General features: G+C 35.6%; 1 protein-coding gene across 2 annotated transcripts in view; it reads left to right on the top strand.

Moving 5' to 3' along the window:
• RPS6KA3 (ribosomal protein S6 kinase A3) overlaps window positions 1-15,657 on the top strand; it is a 69,070-nt gene that overhangs the window by 36,778 nt on the left and 16,635 nt on the right. For both annotated transcript variants that reach the window (XM_088532744.1, XM_088532743.1), the window contains exons 4-10: window positions 548-629; window positions 3,712-3,792; window positions 4,669-4,748; window positions 6,031-6,137; window positions 8,664-8,701; window positions 9,130-9,272; window positions 12,370-12,440. In XM_088532744.1, coding sequence (XP_088388870.1) covers window positions 548-629; window positions 3,712-3,792; window positions 4,669-4,748; window positions 6,031-6,137; window positions 8,664-8,701; window positions 9,130-9,272; window positions 12,370-12,440 — 602 coding nt within the window. The remainder of the gene's footprint in view (window positions 1-547; window positions 630-3,711; window positions 3,793-4,668; window positions 4,749-6,030; window positions 6,138-8,663; window positions 8,702-9,129; window positions 9,273-12,369; window positions 12,441-15,657) is intronic.

Raw genomic sequence — 15,657 nt, 5'->3', positions numbered from 1 at the left:
AAAGGAAATGAAACTCATTTTACTGGAGTCTGGTTTTACTTTATTGGTACATATAAAACTCAACCATAGCATATCAAAAAGGTATATTTTTGTAATATAAGAGGTTGATTCTTATGATTTTATAGTTTTTTTGTTTTGATTTTTAATCAGGATTTTGCATCTTGAATTGCTTGTTTGAACTGTTTGACTTGCATTGATTTATCTATTTTTTCAAATAGCTTTTATAAAATAGCTTTTTCAAATAGCTTTCATTTCTGACAGTTGTTTTATTAGCACTTTTGCTGTGTCTTCTCGTTTATTTTAATAGGATATAACTATAGAGATTTATATTTGAGAGATTTATAGTAATATTCTGTGTTTTACTGTTTAAAGTATTTTTTAACAGAGGAAGATTAGCAAGTTGAATTTCATGTTTCAAGTAAATTTGTCTTAATTCTGAGAGAATTGAAATTCATCCTTTTATTCATTGAAATCAATTAAGCAAAATTGGAAGTTAACTGACTTTAATCTGACTTTATTTTCTTTTACAAATTCTTTTTCAATGCAGGTATTTCTTGTCAAAAAAATCTCAGGATCAGATGCTAGACAGCTTTATGCAATGAAGGTATTAAAAAAGGCCACCTTGAAAGGTAAGTAGTGTTCACAGCAAGAAAGTGGAAAGTGAAAGAAATCATACCAAAACTTGATTTTTACACACAGGCTTTTCAAAAGGTCGTATCATAGAGCTTACTATTAACAAACAGCAAATAGCAGAGCTTACTGCTTTATTTTGTAAATCCAGAGGTTTTTAGTGCTCAGAAATATTACATTCATAGGGTGACATGGGAAAATAGGGTCTTTTCTGTTTTAAATCTGTTAGGTCCCTTTCATTGTTGGTAGCAGAACGTTTTTACTAGGGTAGCTGTGTTATGTCTGCCAGCTGACTTGCTCCTGTGTTGAAACTTAATATCCTTCCTTTTTTTTATTTGCTGTATATCACTAAGGATACAGTTCCTGCCTCTTGCTCAGTTTAAATTTAGGTCATGATATTTACAAGGACATTATATCAGCTGTTTTATTATGAAAGCTCTTAGCACAGGAGTTTTACCTCTTTTATATCGCAGTATACTGCACATTTTCTGAAAACTTTGACACTTGCTCTGAATGTAAAATATATTTCATGAAAGTTTAAGGCAATCTTCTTATTCACTTGAGCAAAAATCAATTTTAAAATGAGTCCTTAAAATGTTATTTTCTTGGGTGTTTGAGTGTATCAGTAAATAAATGAAGTTCACACCTGAAAAATCTCAGTTCTTGTCCTGTAGTTCTAGAATAAGAAAAATGAAAAAAAATGTATATTTTCAATTAGAATTTAAAATGAAAGGGATCTTTTACACTGTAATCCCCCAACTGCAGCATATAAAACAAGGGAATAAAATATATATGTATGCTTTTTTATTTGAGATGATTTGTAGTTCTTTAAAGTAATTTGTGGCTGCATTTGGAATTGCAATTATAGTTTTCCCGGTTAAGAACTAGTGTCATAGAATGCTTAAGGTTGGAAGTGTCAATTATCTATTTTGCAGATCTCATTATGCTTCACTGTTATTTAAAACCACTAGAGAAGGTTTTGAGTGTTTTTGAAGAGTTTCATACATCTTGGTGTTTTGCGGCAGGGGTTATTTACATTATTTGCTTCCCAGCTTTTTGAAATTTCATTTCCTCCCCAAGGCTCTTAGTAGCTGGAGTCAAAGGTCACTCAGCAATTGCTCTGTGAGATGTTTGAGGACTTCTCTCCATCACCTCTTGATGGTCTTCTAGTCTTATGCGTGGAAATTCCAGCACAAACTGTGTATCAGTTTGTGGATGTGGAGACTGATAAATACCCCCTGAAACTGCAGGCATGACTTTCGGTTAGAAAAGTAGATGCTTCAGTATATGAAGAATTCAAGAATGCAAAAGGCATGAGCAGAAAGGTGTCACTAACAGGAGCATTCCGCATTTCCCAACACCTTGTGTCTGAATGTTCTGATGCTTTTGAACATGGTTGTTTCAGATCACGCTTTAAGAAAAGAACTTGCAGACAAATAAAGGTTACTGTTGGAGTCTTAAAATAAAATTAATTAAAATTCATTATTCTTCCCAATGGGAAAAGCTAGGTAAATATTTTAAAGATCTGAAACTGTAATTTTAAATAATATATTGAATCACATGCTTTGTCTAAGGATCTTTAGCTCTTTTAAATCTATTCTGGAAATTATTTTTGTGATGTAACAAGTTAAAAGTACCCTGTAGGACTGCTTGTTAATTGAAGGTAATGTCTATCATTCTCAAAGCAAATTTACGGAGAAGTTCTTGTAACAGCCAGAACACATAGACGCAACTAAACAGTTCAGCCTTTTAATATTTAGAGCACATTGAAGACTAAACACAACAATTTTGTTAAGGGAAGACACCAGTTTATTAATATACTGGGAAAGGAGGTATCATCTCTCAAAGCCCCTGTACAAGAGATGGAAAGAAACAGAGCTAAATCATTGCTAGAGAGTCAGGCATCAAGCGTGTTAAGAAGGAAATTAAAAATGAGCAGGCTCAGTTCATTAGACAAAGCAATCATTTCCACTCCCATTAAGAAATCCCCGTGGAACGTAGCAGTCTCCTGGTGTATACTGCAACCCCAGCATTTGTAATTGGCCAAAATATATGAAAAAGAGTTCTCACTGCTAAACCAATCTGTTACGTCCGCGTCTGCAAAAGTTTTAAGTCAGCCTTGGCAAATGCTGTCTGAAATGTACTCATTTCCATATATGTCTTCGTTTGAAATTCTGTGGATTTGAAGGTTTTCTGTTTTTTTTTAATATGAGGTTTTGTTATCCGTGTGACTGCTTCATTAGCTATATGCACTTCATTTTCTTTTCCCTGAAATCAATCTGCCCCAAAAAGGAATATTCCAAAATTAAATATTGTTGTTCAAGTGAACCTTTGGAATAGGAAGATTCCCTGAGTGCCTTGTGCCAGTTTTATGACATCAGATGTTAATGTCAAAATTCAAATGTGATATTTGCTCTGTATTTAATGAGGCACTTTCTTTTACATGCCTTCATTTTAAAGATCTTTTGTTCAGCACAGATGTGGAAAGTTGATAGGTTTATTCCTTCATGAAAATTTTTCTGTATTACTAAATATCTCTATTATAAGTAGCTATTTCTGGAAAGAAAAGCTACATTTCTAAAAGATCCTTTTATTTCTCGACTCTTTTCTTTTTTTTTCTGTTTTGTTACATGATAAACCTGAACTCCAGCTTGTTTACTGTCCAAAGTGTGGTGGCAGCTTAAACTTTGAACTGGACTTCATGTATTTCACTTGAGTGCTCTTGTAAGCAAAATAGTTTTGACTCAGTTAACAAAAACTTTTACTTACAGATTCAGGTCTTAAAAAACAAAGAAAATGGACAATTGCAGGAATGCCTAGGGAAATGCCTTTTTTCCATCCCGCTGGCTTTCATCAAGGGATTGCACTCTGCTCACCCCCAGTCTGCTCTGGCATGAGTCCCCGGTTGGCCCTGTCCCTTTGGCAGAAAATTGTACTGGGAAATACGTTTGTTCATGCCTCAGATCTGTGTGAAGTACAGTGACTCAGTTGTAATAACTACAGTGTGAAGAGTATTGGGAAACATAGGAGAAATACTGATTCATAGTGTGATTCGGTTTTTGTTTTGTGTTTCTGTTGTAGTTCGAGATCGAGTTCGAACAAAAATGGAGCGTGATATCCTAGTTGAAGTTAATCATCCTTTTATTGTCAAGCTACATTATGGTGAGTTGCAGAACTATGCCGTTTTATATCTGAGTAAAGTGTCCTTGTCAAGACAGTGCCTGGCACTCACTTAGTGGTTCAGAGAATCATAGAAATTAGTGTCCTATCTAAGTCCTGATCTTACAGAGCCCTACTGTGAGTAATTCCCTTGCAATATATTCACGTGGCTAACATCATGCTCAGGAGTATGTCTGTAGGATTGAGTCTGTAGCCTTTTGGTCTATTAAAAGGACAGTTATCTATTCATATCTAGCCATTTTGTTCTAAAATGTCCTATTTTCTCTCTATATATTTCACTTTTTAAAATGATTTCTTATCCTTAAATTGCTCCATGGACAGCAGCCTATACAATGGCATTACTTTCAGTTACATCAAAGCTGGGTATATGCCTTTTAATTTCAATGGTATTGGCAACCATAAAAATTTGATCATTAGGGCAGAAATGAAATTATTCTTAACATGTCAAGCAGAAAGGAAACTGAAAAAAGAGAACCTTATTTTACCAAATCAACGTAAAGTTCCTGTGAATAACATGACAGTATGTTCAAAACATGAATTCAAAAAGTGAATTTGTTTTCCTTTAAGATCTATTTCTTCCTACTGTTCAGACTTCAGATTTCTGTTTTTCTGAGGTAGCTTATAGAATGTAGCTTTCATTGTTTAATTTTCTCTTTATTGTATTACTGTAATAGATCTCCCTATCAATCTGAGTTTTCACAAGTATTAAAATAAATTAGTTATTTGCCCTTTAAGTCTAGATTTTTTACTACCAAAACATGGAATGAAATTTTGATACGAAAACAAGGGTAAATTGTTTTGACATATTATTCTTTAAAAGTAAAATCAGATGGTGTTAATTTTTTATACTCTTTTCAGCTTTTCAAACAGAAGGAAAACTGTATCTTATTTTGGATTTTCTCAGGGGAGGAGACTTGTTTACACGGTTATCCAAAGAGGTAAAGTTTGAAATTTTTTTTGGTTGTTTTTATTTTAAAAAATACTTTTGAGAAAAATCTAGAGAGCTCTGTTCTACTCATCTGCTACGGATGAGTAGAATGTTACCTGTACTGAAAAACTGAAATGAATTTTCTTAAAATCCACATTTCTTTCTTGGGAAGCAGGGAAGAATTGTGTATTTAGAAAAAAAAAAAAAGGCGTGTCACTTCTCTGCTGATGACACTTTCATCTTGAGCCACTCAAGTTTTATAAGGCTTAATATAGTTAAATAAGAAATGTTCATCATAGGTTTATTCATCTAAGCTACTTACAAACAAGTGATGGATTGAAATGGGCATGGTGGATACAATTTATGTCATTTAATGTAGGTCAATTTGTGTCATCTGAAAACAGATCAGAGAACTGTAGCCTACAAGTTCCCGCTCTATTGCCTTTGACTGTAAAAGGGCAAGTCATTAATTCAGAGGTAGATGTCTACCCTGTAGATGTTCCAGTTCCAGTGAAAAGAATTCCACATGTTTATTACCATTCCCATGAGATCTTAGATTATATGGGCCTTTAAATCGCAAATCTATTCCCCTTCTTGTACACACCTGTACTAAATATTGGTGCTCTCGTGGGAGTAGCATCAGCAGGTACCTTTTGTACAAGCCTTGATATTACTTCCTCTTTCTAAACTATTAAGGCAAAGATGGATGTTATGTTTTGTTCTTAACCCCTGGCATCACATGCTGTATCATGCAGCAGATCAGGTGGCAGCATTTTTCCCCTAATTCTTGAAACAGTTGAATATTTTCTTTCAGTTGATTGCAGCATTTGTTGATATTTTGGGGTAGTGGACTCACTGCACAGAATCTAGGCAGTGATTAGTTTGCCCTCCTAGCAGAAGGTGTGGAACAGCTGCCTGAGATCTCACCTGTGCTTCTACCTAGGGCCATTTTGTCAGTTCACTCTTTGATCCACCTCTTCTGCGCTTACATCTCAGCCTGTGTCAAGCCCCCCAGAATTTTAGTGCTTCTACAGTGCATCAGTTTTTCTCTTGAACAACCAGAAACAAATATCCTCAGGTGGGCGGAAAGGGTAATATGGGATGATACTGATTTCAGGAGTCATTTTTCAAGCACATACTGTAAACCATATTGATAATGAAGTATTAATTTGTCTAAGCAAGCAATTTCCAGGTTTTCTCAGAATGACTGTGAAGACACCTTCTTCACAACCACTCAGCTGTTCCGTTAGTGCTGATGTGAACCTGACAAGTATGTCACTTTGCTTTTTCAGGTGATGTTCACAGAAGATGATGTTAAATTTTACCTGGCGGAATTAGCACTTGCTTTAGACCATCTACATAGTCTTGGAATAATATACAGGGACCTGAAACCAGAAAAGTAAGAATCCGCAGCAGCAAATGCAATGTATTAATTTGTTTTTATGGCAGTTCTGCTTACGTGCTTCTCTTGCCAGCTGTTAAACTTAGAGAAGTTACTTTGTAAGGTGAACAGGAGAGGGAAACGTTTATTGTTTTAAATAAACGATTAGATTTTATTTCTACTAGGGAATGAGATGTACTGAATAGTGATGTACTGAATACCACCTCCCCATTGCTGTGGCTTTAAGTAAAGAGTATACTGGAAGATGTGTACCTTTCACTTTCCATGTGTTATGCAGTGCAGAATGGAGAAATCCGATATGGGCCTTTCGTTTGTTTTGGGGAGGGTGGTCCTTAGGTGTTTGTTTCTGACATTATTGTAGAGTTTTTGGACTAAAGAATAAAGTAAGAACAAATGCATGGTACAACGTTATGGCTGAGTTTTTTATTTACACATTTGAAAGCTTAGCAATTTTTTCAAAGCTGATTTTTAAAATATAGTGCAGGGAGAGCGGAAGGGAGTTTGCAGTTTAAAGTAAAATATGAAAAGAGGAAGTCACCTCCTTTTTTTCTTTTTCAAACTATTGATAATGAAGTAATTGCACAAAAAGCTTAGAAAAAAACTTGAAGCTACAGTTCCAGGGTAGTGTTATCCCTAGTAGCATCCCCGCACCTTTCAAATGACTGAGGTCCGTCTCCTCTTTCATTCCGTCATTGAATTTCTCAGGTTTCATAAGATGTAAAAAAGAAAATGTCTTTTCTCATGTCACTAGTCTTATCTGGAACGTTCAGGCCTCTCTGATACAGAATGCTCAAGTGTTTATATGTGCTCTAGCATTACTGCTTACCTGGAGAGGTGTCTTAAGTGAAAATATGATGTGTGCATCTGCTTAGATAGTTAATGTACTGTGCCTTATTGCCAGGAAATCTGTAGTTATTCTGTAGCCCCGATGTCTTTGGAGATCCCAATTCTCTATTATGCCTATACAGAGAAGCTGAAAAGTCTATGAAATACTTGTCTCATGTAAAGTATTGGTGGGAAGGGCAAGCAGGAGTAAGAAAAATCAGAGAAGCTGACTTGCATGGAGCTTCAACTAGGATATCTTTTGTGCTTCTCCAGAAAAACATGGACACAAACTTTAAAGTTTAGGGCTCTCAAACTTAAAGTTTAGGGCTATGTGACAGGAAGGGACAAGATTCATGTCCAAATGGGCAACTTAGCTCTTTAGGGGTTGGGTGGGAGTTGCACCTAATCTGAGGGGGAAAAATTATTTTTTTCGTTTCTTTTCGTGTCTGATGTCCCAAACATAATTGGAGCATAACTTCAGGTATTTAATACATAATATTCTGTGTTGTCTATGATAGTATTGTCAGATATATGCTATCTCCCTTGGTTATCTACAGACAAACAGGAAAATTAATAACCTTTAAGCCTTTTAAGTGTTCTATTAACAAATTATGAATTGAAGAAAATGAGATTACCAAATTAAAAAAAAATGCAAAGCAAGAAAACTTCAGTAATATTGCGCACATTAGCAAAGAAAAAGATGAAGTAGTAGTTTTCAAAGGACTAAATAGCTCGTGCCTCCGACACTCTTTTTTAGTTTATTTATGTCCATACCTGTCAAAACCTTGGCTTTAAGCCTTGCATGCCTCTGAATCAGCATCTTTTCAAAGTGGCTTTTCAAAGGATGAAAATTTTTGCAATGAGATGATGGTAACTCCCACAGGCTGTGTCTGTACGGTGGAGCTAAGTTTCCCAACTTGGAAGCGGGAAGGAGGAAAAGGGAAGGGCAGGGAGTGGGCAAGTGTCTGGGTCTTATCGCAAACGCAGCTCTCAAGAGAAGCTGAAGTAGCCACAAGGTCTGCAGTGTAGGCGTTGTCACAGTTCTGCATTTTGAACGCTCTGAGTTGTCACTGCGTGGGCTGATTGTCAAGGATAGTTGGTGTCTGGGAGGTGTGTGGCTTTTTTGTGGTTGCATAAACATAGATGGAAGAAGGCCTGCGTTAAGTATAGGACCTAGTGTCCTATGCTTTGATGCAAAAAACAAGATGGGGTTCATTACGTGATGATATTTGTTTGGAGATCAGCACCCTTTTGAAACCCTGAATACAAATGAGTACACAATCTCTGTGTAGGCAAACATATGTTGTATTAGCTGTTACAGCTTTCTTACTCAGCATAAGAGAAATAAGAATATATTTCTATTTTTAACAATATTATGATAATGACATATGCTGCAGGTGCCTAAAAATGAAAGTTCAAGATAAAAGCTCTTGCCTGCCACACTGAATATAAGCAAGTAATTAAAAAAAAATTGACAGGCTGATTCAGTTTTATATTCTTGAATATGAAAGAAACAAAGGAAAACAAAATATGTATGTTCAGATTATCTCCTCCTAGTGTTACATTTCCATGCATGTTCATTTTTACATGTCTTTGTGTTCTTTTTCTGTTCTTTTTTGTTCTTAAACTTTATCAGTACATTTTCCAAAATAACAATTAAGATACTTAATTAGCTTATTCTATTGCTTTGTTTTTTAGCATACTGCTTGATGAAGAAGGACATATCAAATTGACAGGTGAATAAAGGAAATTTGCAACAACTGGAACTTTTCTGTTCATAAAATCTCTGAATTTTCTCTTTCAGAGAAATACAGTAAAATTTTTAATTTTAAGTAACAAGTAGTTTTGTGGAGTACATAGTGTTAATGGTGAATAAATGAAATATATTAACTTTTAAATAAGATACCTGATTTAAACACGCAGGTGTTGCGATGGATCTTTAATCATTGGGTGAGGAAATCTGATTTACGTATGTACATTTTGCTGTACACATGAATGGTAAAAGGGTTGCATTTTACATTATACTGAGAGCATGAATGATTGTATATACATACATATTGCATATATGCACACATACATGCATAAATACATACACACACACATGCATAAATACATACACATATTGATAGTTAGTATTCCAAACCTTTTTTTTTTTCCCTTTCAGATTTTGGCTTAAGCAAAGAGTCAATTGATCATGAAAAAAAAGCCTACTCTTTCTGTGGGACAGTGGAATATATGGCACCAGAAGTTGTTAATCGACGAGGCCATACACAGAGTGCAGACTGGTGGTCTTTTGGTGTTTTAATGGTAGGTTTCTGGTAAATGTAAATGATGCCAAAACTCTGCTGAGTGAGATTTGCTGAAACGAGTGAAACATTAAATTGTAGGGTGAGCTTTAAGTAAATTCTAACTAACATTAAAAAATCCAAATCGCATGAAATTAATCAACAGCACTGCAGAATTTGGATCAAGATGTGGCCTATGTCTCATTTCAGCATCAATAATATGCTGTTTGAGTGAAGTATTGCATATCTGTTGTTGCTGAACGTTACAAAGCCTAACAAGAACAGATAAGTATAAGGAGGCAGAGGGAGAATACTTTTTTGGTTTGATTTTTTTTTTTTTTCAAAAAAAAATCTAATTGCATTCTCCACTGTAATTACAAGATAGGGGGATAATGGCAGCGATTGCTTTGCACATCTCAAAATACTCTGAGCTGATGTGGGATAAGTCTCTATGAGCTTTCTGCAAGGAGCTAACTTGTGTTGCAGGGTCAGGTGTGTATTGCATAGCAAATACAGATCTGAAATAGAAAAATAGATCATGTGTGGTGTTTTAGGAATGCTGAATGGCATCTAGTATTTATGTGTGTTTTTGATAGTAAGATTAAATAATTATATATTTGAAAGGAAATGTTTTTGTTCCTTACCGCTTCTGTAGCACCTATATAAATATAATAGTACAACTAATATGTGGGCTTTGTAGTATGAGGACTCCTCTGTCTAAAACTAAGCTATCCTCTCATCTGTTCATCATTTAGAGTGCTGATGTGATCTGAAAGCTGACTGTGAAAAAGTTAAAAAGTAGCACCTGTAACTAAACTTTGTCCAGACAGACACATGCACACCCTCACAACTGCACATTTTATCGATGAGAACACGTTCTGGCATTGCTGTTAACTTTGAGCAGCCCATGTGTCAATTACATAATGGCAGGTTTGCTGCAGGCTATTTGGTGCTTATTACACAAGCGTAGTTTAAAAAGTTCAGCTTTAGTTTATAGAATTGGAAAAGAAAAATTTGTACTTACAAGGAACTTATGTTAAAACGAAAAACTGATGAAAGGTATTGGATGTGACCGGTGTAACTTCCACAGTCTGTGTGCTGCATTTAAAATACTTCTGCTTTTGTTTTGCATTTTGAGAAGATGGCCTTTAGTTAAAATCTCTGAATCAGTATATGGAATACAGTATTGTTTTCTCTAACACATGTTTTCATTGCCACATGCTAATTGTCATAGATCTCAAGTCCTTCGTAAATGCAGTCTCTGATTGTGAAGAATTCAAGCCATTTTACTTGTTATCTGAAATTGAACAGAAATTATAGCATAGAAATTAAAGCTATGCGATATCTTAATAAATCATTTGGCCCTTTCTCTAATAGTATTACATATTAAGTGTATTTAAGCTGTCTTTGAGAGGTATAACCCTGTTGCTCTTTAAAAGAGTGAATGGTTTAAGGGATGCTGGACATTTAAAAACATCATTTTAAAGTTTTAAGAAGCATTAATATTTGTTGAATGATTTCCTGATTAAATTTTAAATGACAATTGGGTAAAGCTAGTTTTGAGAGTCTTAAAGTACTATTGGCATTATGGATGGGACTATGGCGTTTTGAGGAGGAGGACAAAGAATATATATGCTGAATAGTTTATACAAGAAATACTTAGTTTTATCTGGATTTTCGTGCATATATCTGCGATGAATAGGAACTTGCTAAAGAAATTTTATTGCTAATCTACAAAATTTTGAGTAAGCAAATGAGAAACAAGCAAGACCACCAACTTACCTTTTTAAGAAAAATATTTTTTTGACAAGTGTGCTTTATGAAACTCTTATAAATTACAAACAAAAATACTGAATTACTTGATAGTTGTGGTTTAGGCCTCAATTCAGCATGTTTTTGATAACTATGGTAAGACCTATTACAGTTAAAAATAACATTTTTTCATAATGGTATAATACTATTTTTAATATTAATATTTAATGTACAAAACCAAAGCATCTTGTAATAGTGCAGAATTTGCAACTCTTACTCTTTGAATATAGGATAGTAAGAAATTTAATAATTAACTTTCTTAGAAAGATTTCTTAATGAGTGCCATTCATGCAACTTCATGCTCTTATTTTAAATCTAAAAGTACTACTGTTGCTCATTATTTGCTCAAGTTATCTATGTACGTTTCTAATGCTTAGGCTGAGCACTTTGGTCATATGGAAAAATCAGGAATCCAAGATACATTGGGCAAAGGATGACGTAAGCTGGTCAGACTGTAGCTTTATGATTATTTTAATTTTGAAAGCTTTGAATGTTTGCCATGCTATTTCATATAAATGTTTTAAAATTAAATTATGCTGCAATTTTTAAACCAAAAATAAGAACTCCTGCCTTGACCGAATTCTGGCTGCAGTGACCACTGCTAGGGGGCTTTCAGCCCCTGAGTTGGCCCTGTTATCTCTGCTCTATGGAGCAGCCCAGCAGAAGTGTCTTTATACTTATCTATATTTTTACCCTGTCGCTTTCAGAACAGATCAGTATTTTAAGTGTCCTTTGCCAACTACCAGCCACTGTGTAATGTGCATGTTTGTGCATCTTGTATGTTTTGTCAGCCTTTATTTTCATTGTACGTGTCATCACCTTTCATCGTGCACGTCTCTGTCAATCAGCTAACCTTTTTCCTTGCCCATAAAAGGCTATGTATGTGCCTTTTTAAAAAAATATATCTTTTTTATATATCTCTGCATGAAGAGAAGTTACCACTAATTTTTGAAAGGGGGATCTTTTTTCTCTACTGCCAACATCTAGAAAACTGAAGTACAGATGTATAACTCAAATTTTCCAACTGGTTTCTGATGAGGCAGAAAAGAAGAACAGAAAATTATAGTCCACACTGTTCAGATAAAAGTGTGTAAGGCAAGGTTTTAACATAGGAAAATATTTTGCAGCTTTAAAAATGGCAGAGGCTGCTGGTTACTCATAGGCATTTAAGTCTGTACAGTGAGAAGTTGTTTTTCATACATGTGGTTGTTAACATGCATGAATTTTGGAAGGTTAAAATGCTAAGTATTGTCAAAAACTAGATTTTGTTCAGGTAATGTAATTGATGAAAGTTTTACTCTATACAGTTTGAAATGCTCACTGGTACTCTACCTTTCCAAGGGAAAGACAGAAAAGAAACCATGACTATGATTCTCAAGTGAGTACACTCTTATTTATATATCTCATCAGGTATTCTACAGGGATGCCCTCCGGGCTGCAATATCTAATTTCTACTCTTCCCTCATTTCCAAAGGTACTGGTAAATCCTCACTCCCTACTCCATACTACTAATTCTGTTTATTTCCCTTTATCACTTACCTAATTTGCCTTACTACTCCTTTCCCATACCAGGTACAAAGTATTTCATAGCAACTGTTTAATCTGTAATAATTTTTATAGACGTGTGATCTTTTCCATCTTATTTCCATAATATTTTTAACTTTCTTACCCTTTTTGGTACCCTATACATTTTTTCATGGTTGTTTTTAAGGTTTTTTTCATTTGTTTCGGTGGATTTTTTGGGATGTATTTTCTTTCCTTATCCTTCTCTTTCTTTATCAGTTCTACACTCAACTTTTTCATATTATTGCTGTTGCCAACAGCTTGCTTCCTTGATACCTCCCCTGTTTGCTACAGTGCATCCTCTCTTAAGGACTCTGCTGTGACTTGCTGTAGCTCCAATTTTTCCCTTTACTATTTCCAGTGTAGTTTTTGTTTTAGCTATATTGTGGAAATTGCTTTCCTTCATGCAGTTAACGTTCTTGCTAATGAAGGCCTCTGTTTTTTTTCTCCTTCATGTTCCCTATATTTTCTTTGAACTACAGACAGTGACATTATATTCGTCCCACTTTCAGGACTATAGCCTAGCTGTGCAAACATCTCTGTTTCCTCATGTCAGAATTTCACTTGTGTATCCAAAACATTTTATACTATTACCATTTTTTTCCCATGGTTGTTCATAAGACTATTTTTGATTTCTCATTTGTTTTCACTTCACTGTTCATCTGTCTTACCTACCATTTGTCTACCTATATATGAAGGATAACATTACTTTTGCACCAATGGCCTGTTTTGAAAAGTAAATATATGAAATTCGTTCTGATTTTTTTGAAGTAATTTGATGTGAAGACTGTTAGAAAACATAAACCCATTTCTTTCCCTTGCTTTTGTTTTTATAACGCATGCACATTATGTTATTCTCAGCCTTCATTTTTCTTCTTCATCTTATATCTGCAAATGTACATAGTAGTACTAATTTCTACTCCTGCCTCAAGACCATTCCAGCTGAAATCTGTGGTTATGTTGTGATTGTTTGCCTCGGGAATTAAAAAGGTTCTGTCTATTCACAGCAGGGGTAAATGCTTCTGCCCACCTCCCATTCGCAAGAAGCAAGTCCAAGATAGTTGTGCTGTGCTCTCCCTTCCTTCAGGAGCTGTGTCTTTTCTAGCCATGTCCCACAAGTCTCATCCTTGTCTTTGCCGTCAATATCTGACTCCACTCTGCTCCCCAGCAGCCCTTCCATGTTGTACAAGAGTTTTCTGTGTTCGGCTGCCACACAGAATTCCCTCCTGGTATCTCTCCCGTTAACTGACATTCATAACTGCTTTCAGATTTCATCTGCATTAGGAATTCTTGCTTTTCTCACCTACTGGTCTCTGTAATTGGATTCTTTATTTTGGAAAGTTGTACAAAAACAAGTGGTACAAATTAAAAGAAGTAGAAGAAATTTTACTCCTGTTTCATTATTCTGCATATTTCCAGTCAATATATAACTATAAATCTATTTTGCGCTTAGCCTGGCAGCTTGGAACCAAAACTCAATTTTAAACTTTTTAACTCTTTCTGATAAGTCCTTTTTTTTTTCTTTTTTTTTTCCTGGCTTTGTAAGAATTACTGAATGGCAGTATGTTTTCTGTTTTCATTATACTAACAAATTTGCTATCTTCTTAAATTATTCTTAAAACCATTTGCAGAAACTATTTGGAGTTGCGTACTTATTGAATTAGCGTACAATTTAAGATATACTGCTGTTCTTTCTGATAATCCACAGAAGTGCACTCTTCCTATAGCACGTTTTTCTGGACTCTCTATTTCTCACAATATCACCACAATATCACCACAAAAAGTTTCTACTGGTTATCTTATGTTTTACCTATAATTGAGAAATAATTTGAAGAAATCATAATTTGCAACCAAAAGGTTACCTTTTTGAAGTATCTTTTCTCCTATACAGAAAAGGTATGACTTTAATATAACATTTTTTGCCTTCATCCATCAGAAATGTCAGAATAAACTTGCTGTCAGTCATGTAGACATGTAACCTTGGGACTCACAGGACACAGTGATCGCTTTTTCTTCTATGCAGAGTGGCTGTTAAAGTGTTTTCAGAAAGGTGCTGCTCCTTGACAGAAGTAAGAGGTGACAGTCCTAGCCTGTGATTTACAGAAGGCTTCTCTCTCAATCCAGTGTGGACATACAGTGCCTGTCCTCTAGAATGTCTCCTAGGTATTCTACTTCTGTTGAGCTGCTTCTCCATGAGATTAACTGCAGTTGTGTTTTTGGATTATTCTTTAATTGTGGTCAACCTCCCCTGCCAAACCTCCAGCTGCTTCCTGTAACTCTGGAGCTTATAGCAATTGGGCAAAGATTTCCACCTGCCCCAGAACAGTCCCATCGGCTTTAGTTGTCTGTTCTCAGTACTTCAGTATCTCTGTTCTGCAGTTAGCAGAACTGTGCTTTTGCAGGCCCCGTGCTCCTGGCTTCCTTCTCACCTTAGAGTCTGGGCTACTTTGCTGTGAGGAGAAGTGACGTCAAGTGAGACTGTGATGGAACCGCTCAGGCTGAAGGCAGCCGTGACTGCTCGCCTGCCGCAGGCGCGTGCCAGGCAGGGAGCTGCTACTTGGGCCTGTAGTGTGTTGCAGAAGAGGCCAAGGAGAGGAGAGTGGTTTTTTCCAACTTCTTTCTTGCAAGGGGAATGGAAGATTTCGTAAACTGCGTGTGCTGTAAGTGATGAGCAAGGGATTGATAGCAGTATGTGTGCACATGCTGCAGTGACAAGGAGGAAGACATCCATAAAAAGTGAAGTGCAAGGCAAGTGATTTCTTCTGCCCTAGGTTGTGCAGATGAATACAGGATACTTTAGAGTGGAACTAGGATACAGGTTGAGTAAGAGGTGGAAAGGAGGGAATTTGATTCATCCTGAACTATCTAATGGTCACAATGATAATAAAAAAAGTGAGTCCTAGCAACAGTGAGACGGTTGCTTAGATTAGAGACAAAACATTAAGTGGGGAGGAGAAAAAATGGGACAGTGGTTTCAAAACAAAGTGAAATGACTGAAGTACAAAATCTAAAAGGGACAGGTTTCAAGGTAA

Source organism: Tinamus guttatus, unplaced genomic scaffold, assembly GCF_059628265.1.
Source record: "Tinamus guttatus ecotype Peru unplaced genomic scaffold, ASM5962826v1 Tinamus_guttatus_pri_ptg000470l, whole genome shotgun sequence".
NCBI classification, from domain to species: Eukaryota; Metazoa; Chordata; class Aves; order Tinamiformes; family Tinamidae; genus Tinamus; species Tinamus guttatus.
The sequence above is the reverse complement of the archived record's forward strand: the minus strand, read 5'-3'. Positions and strand labels throughout refer to the sequence as shown.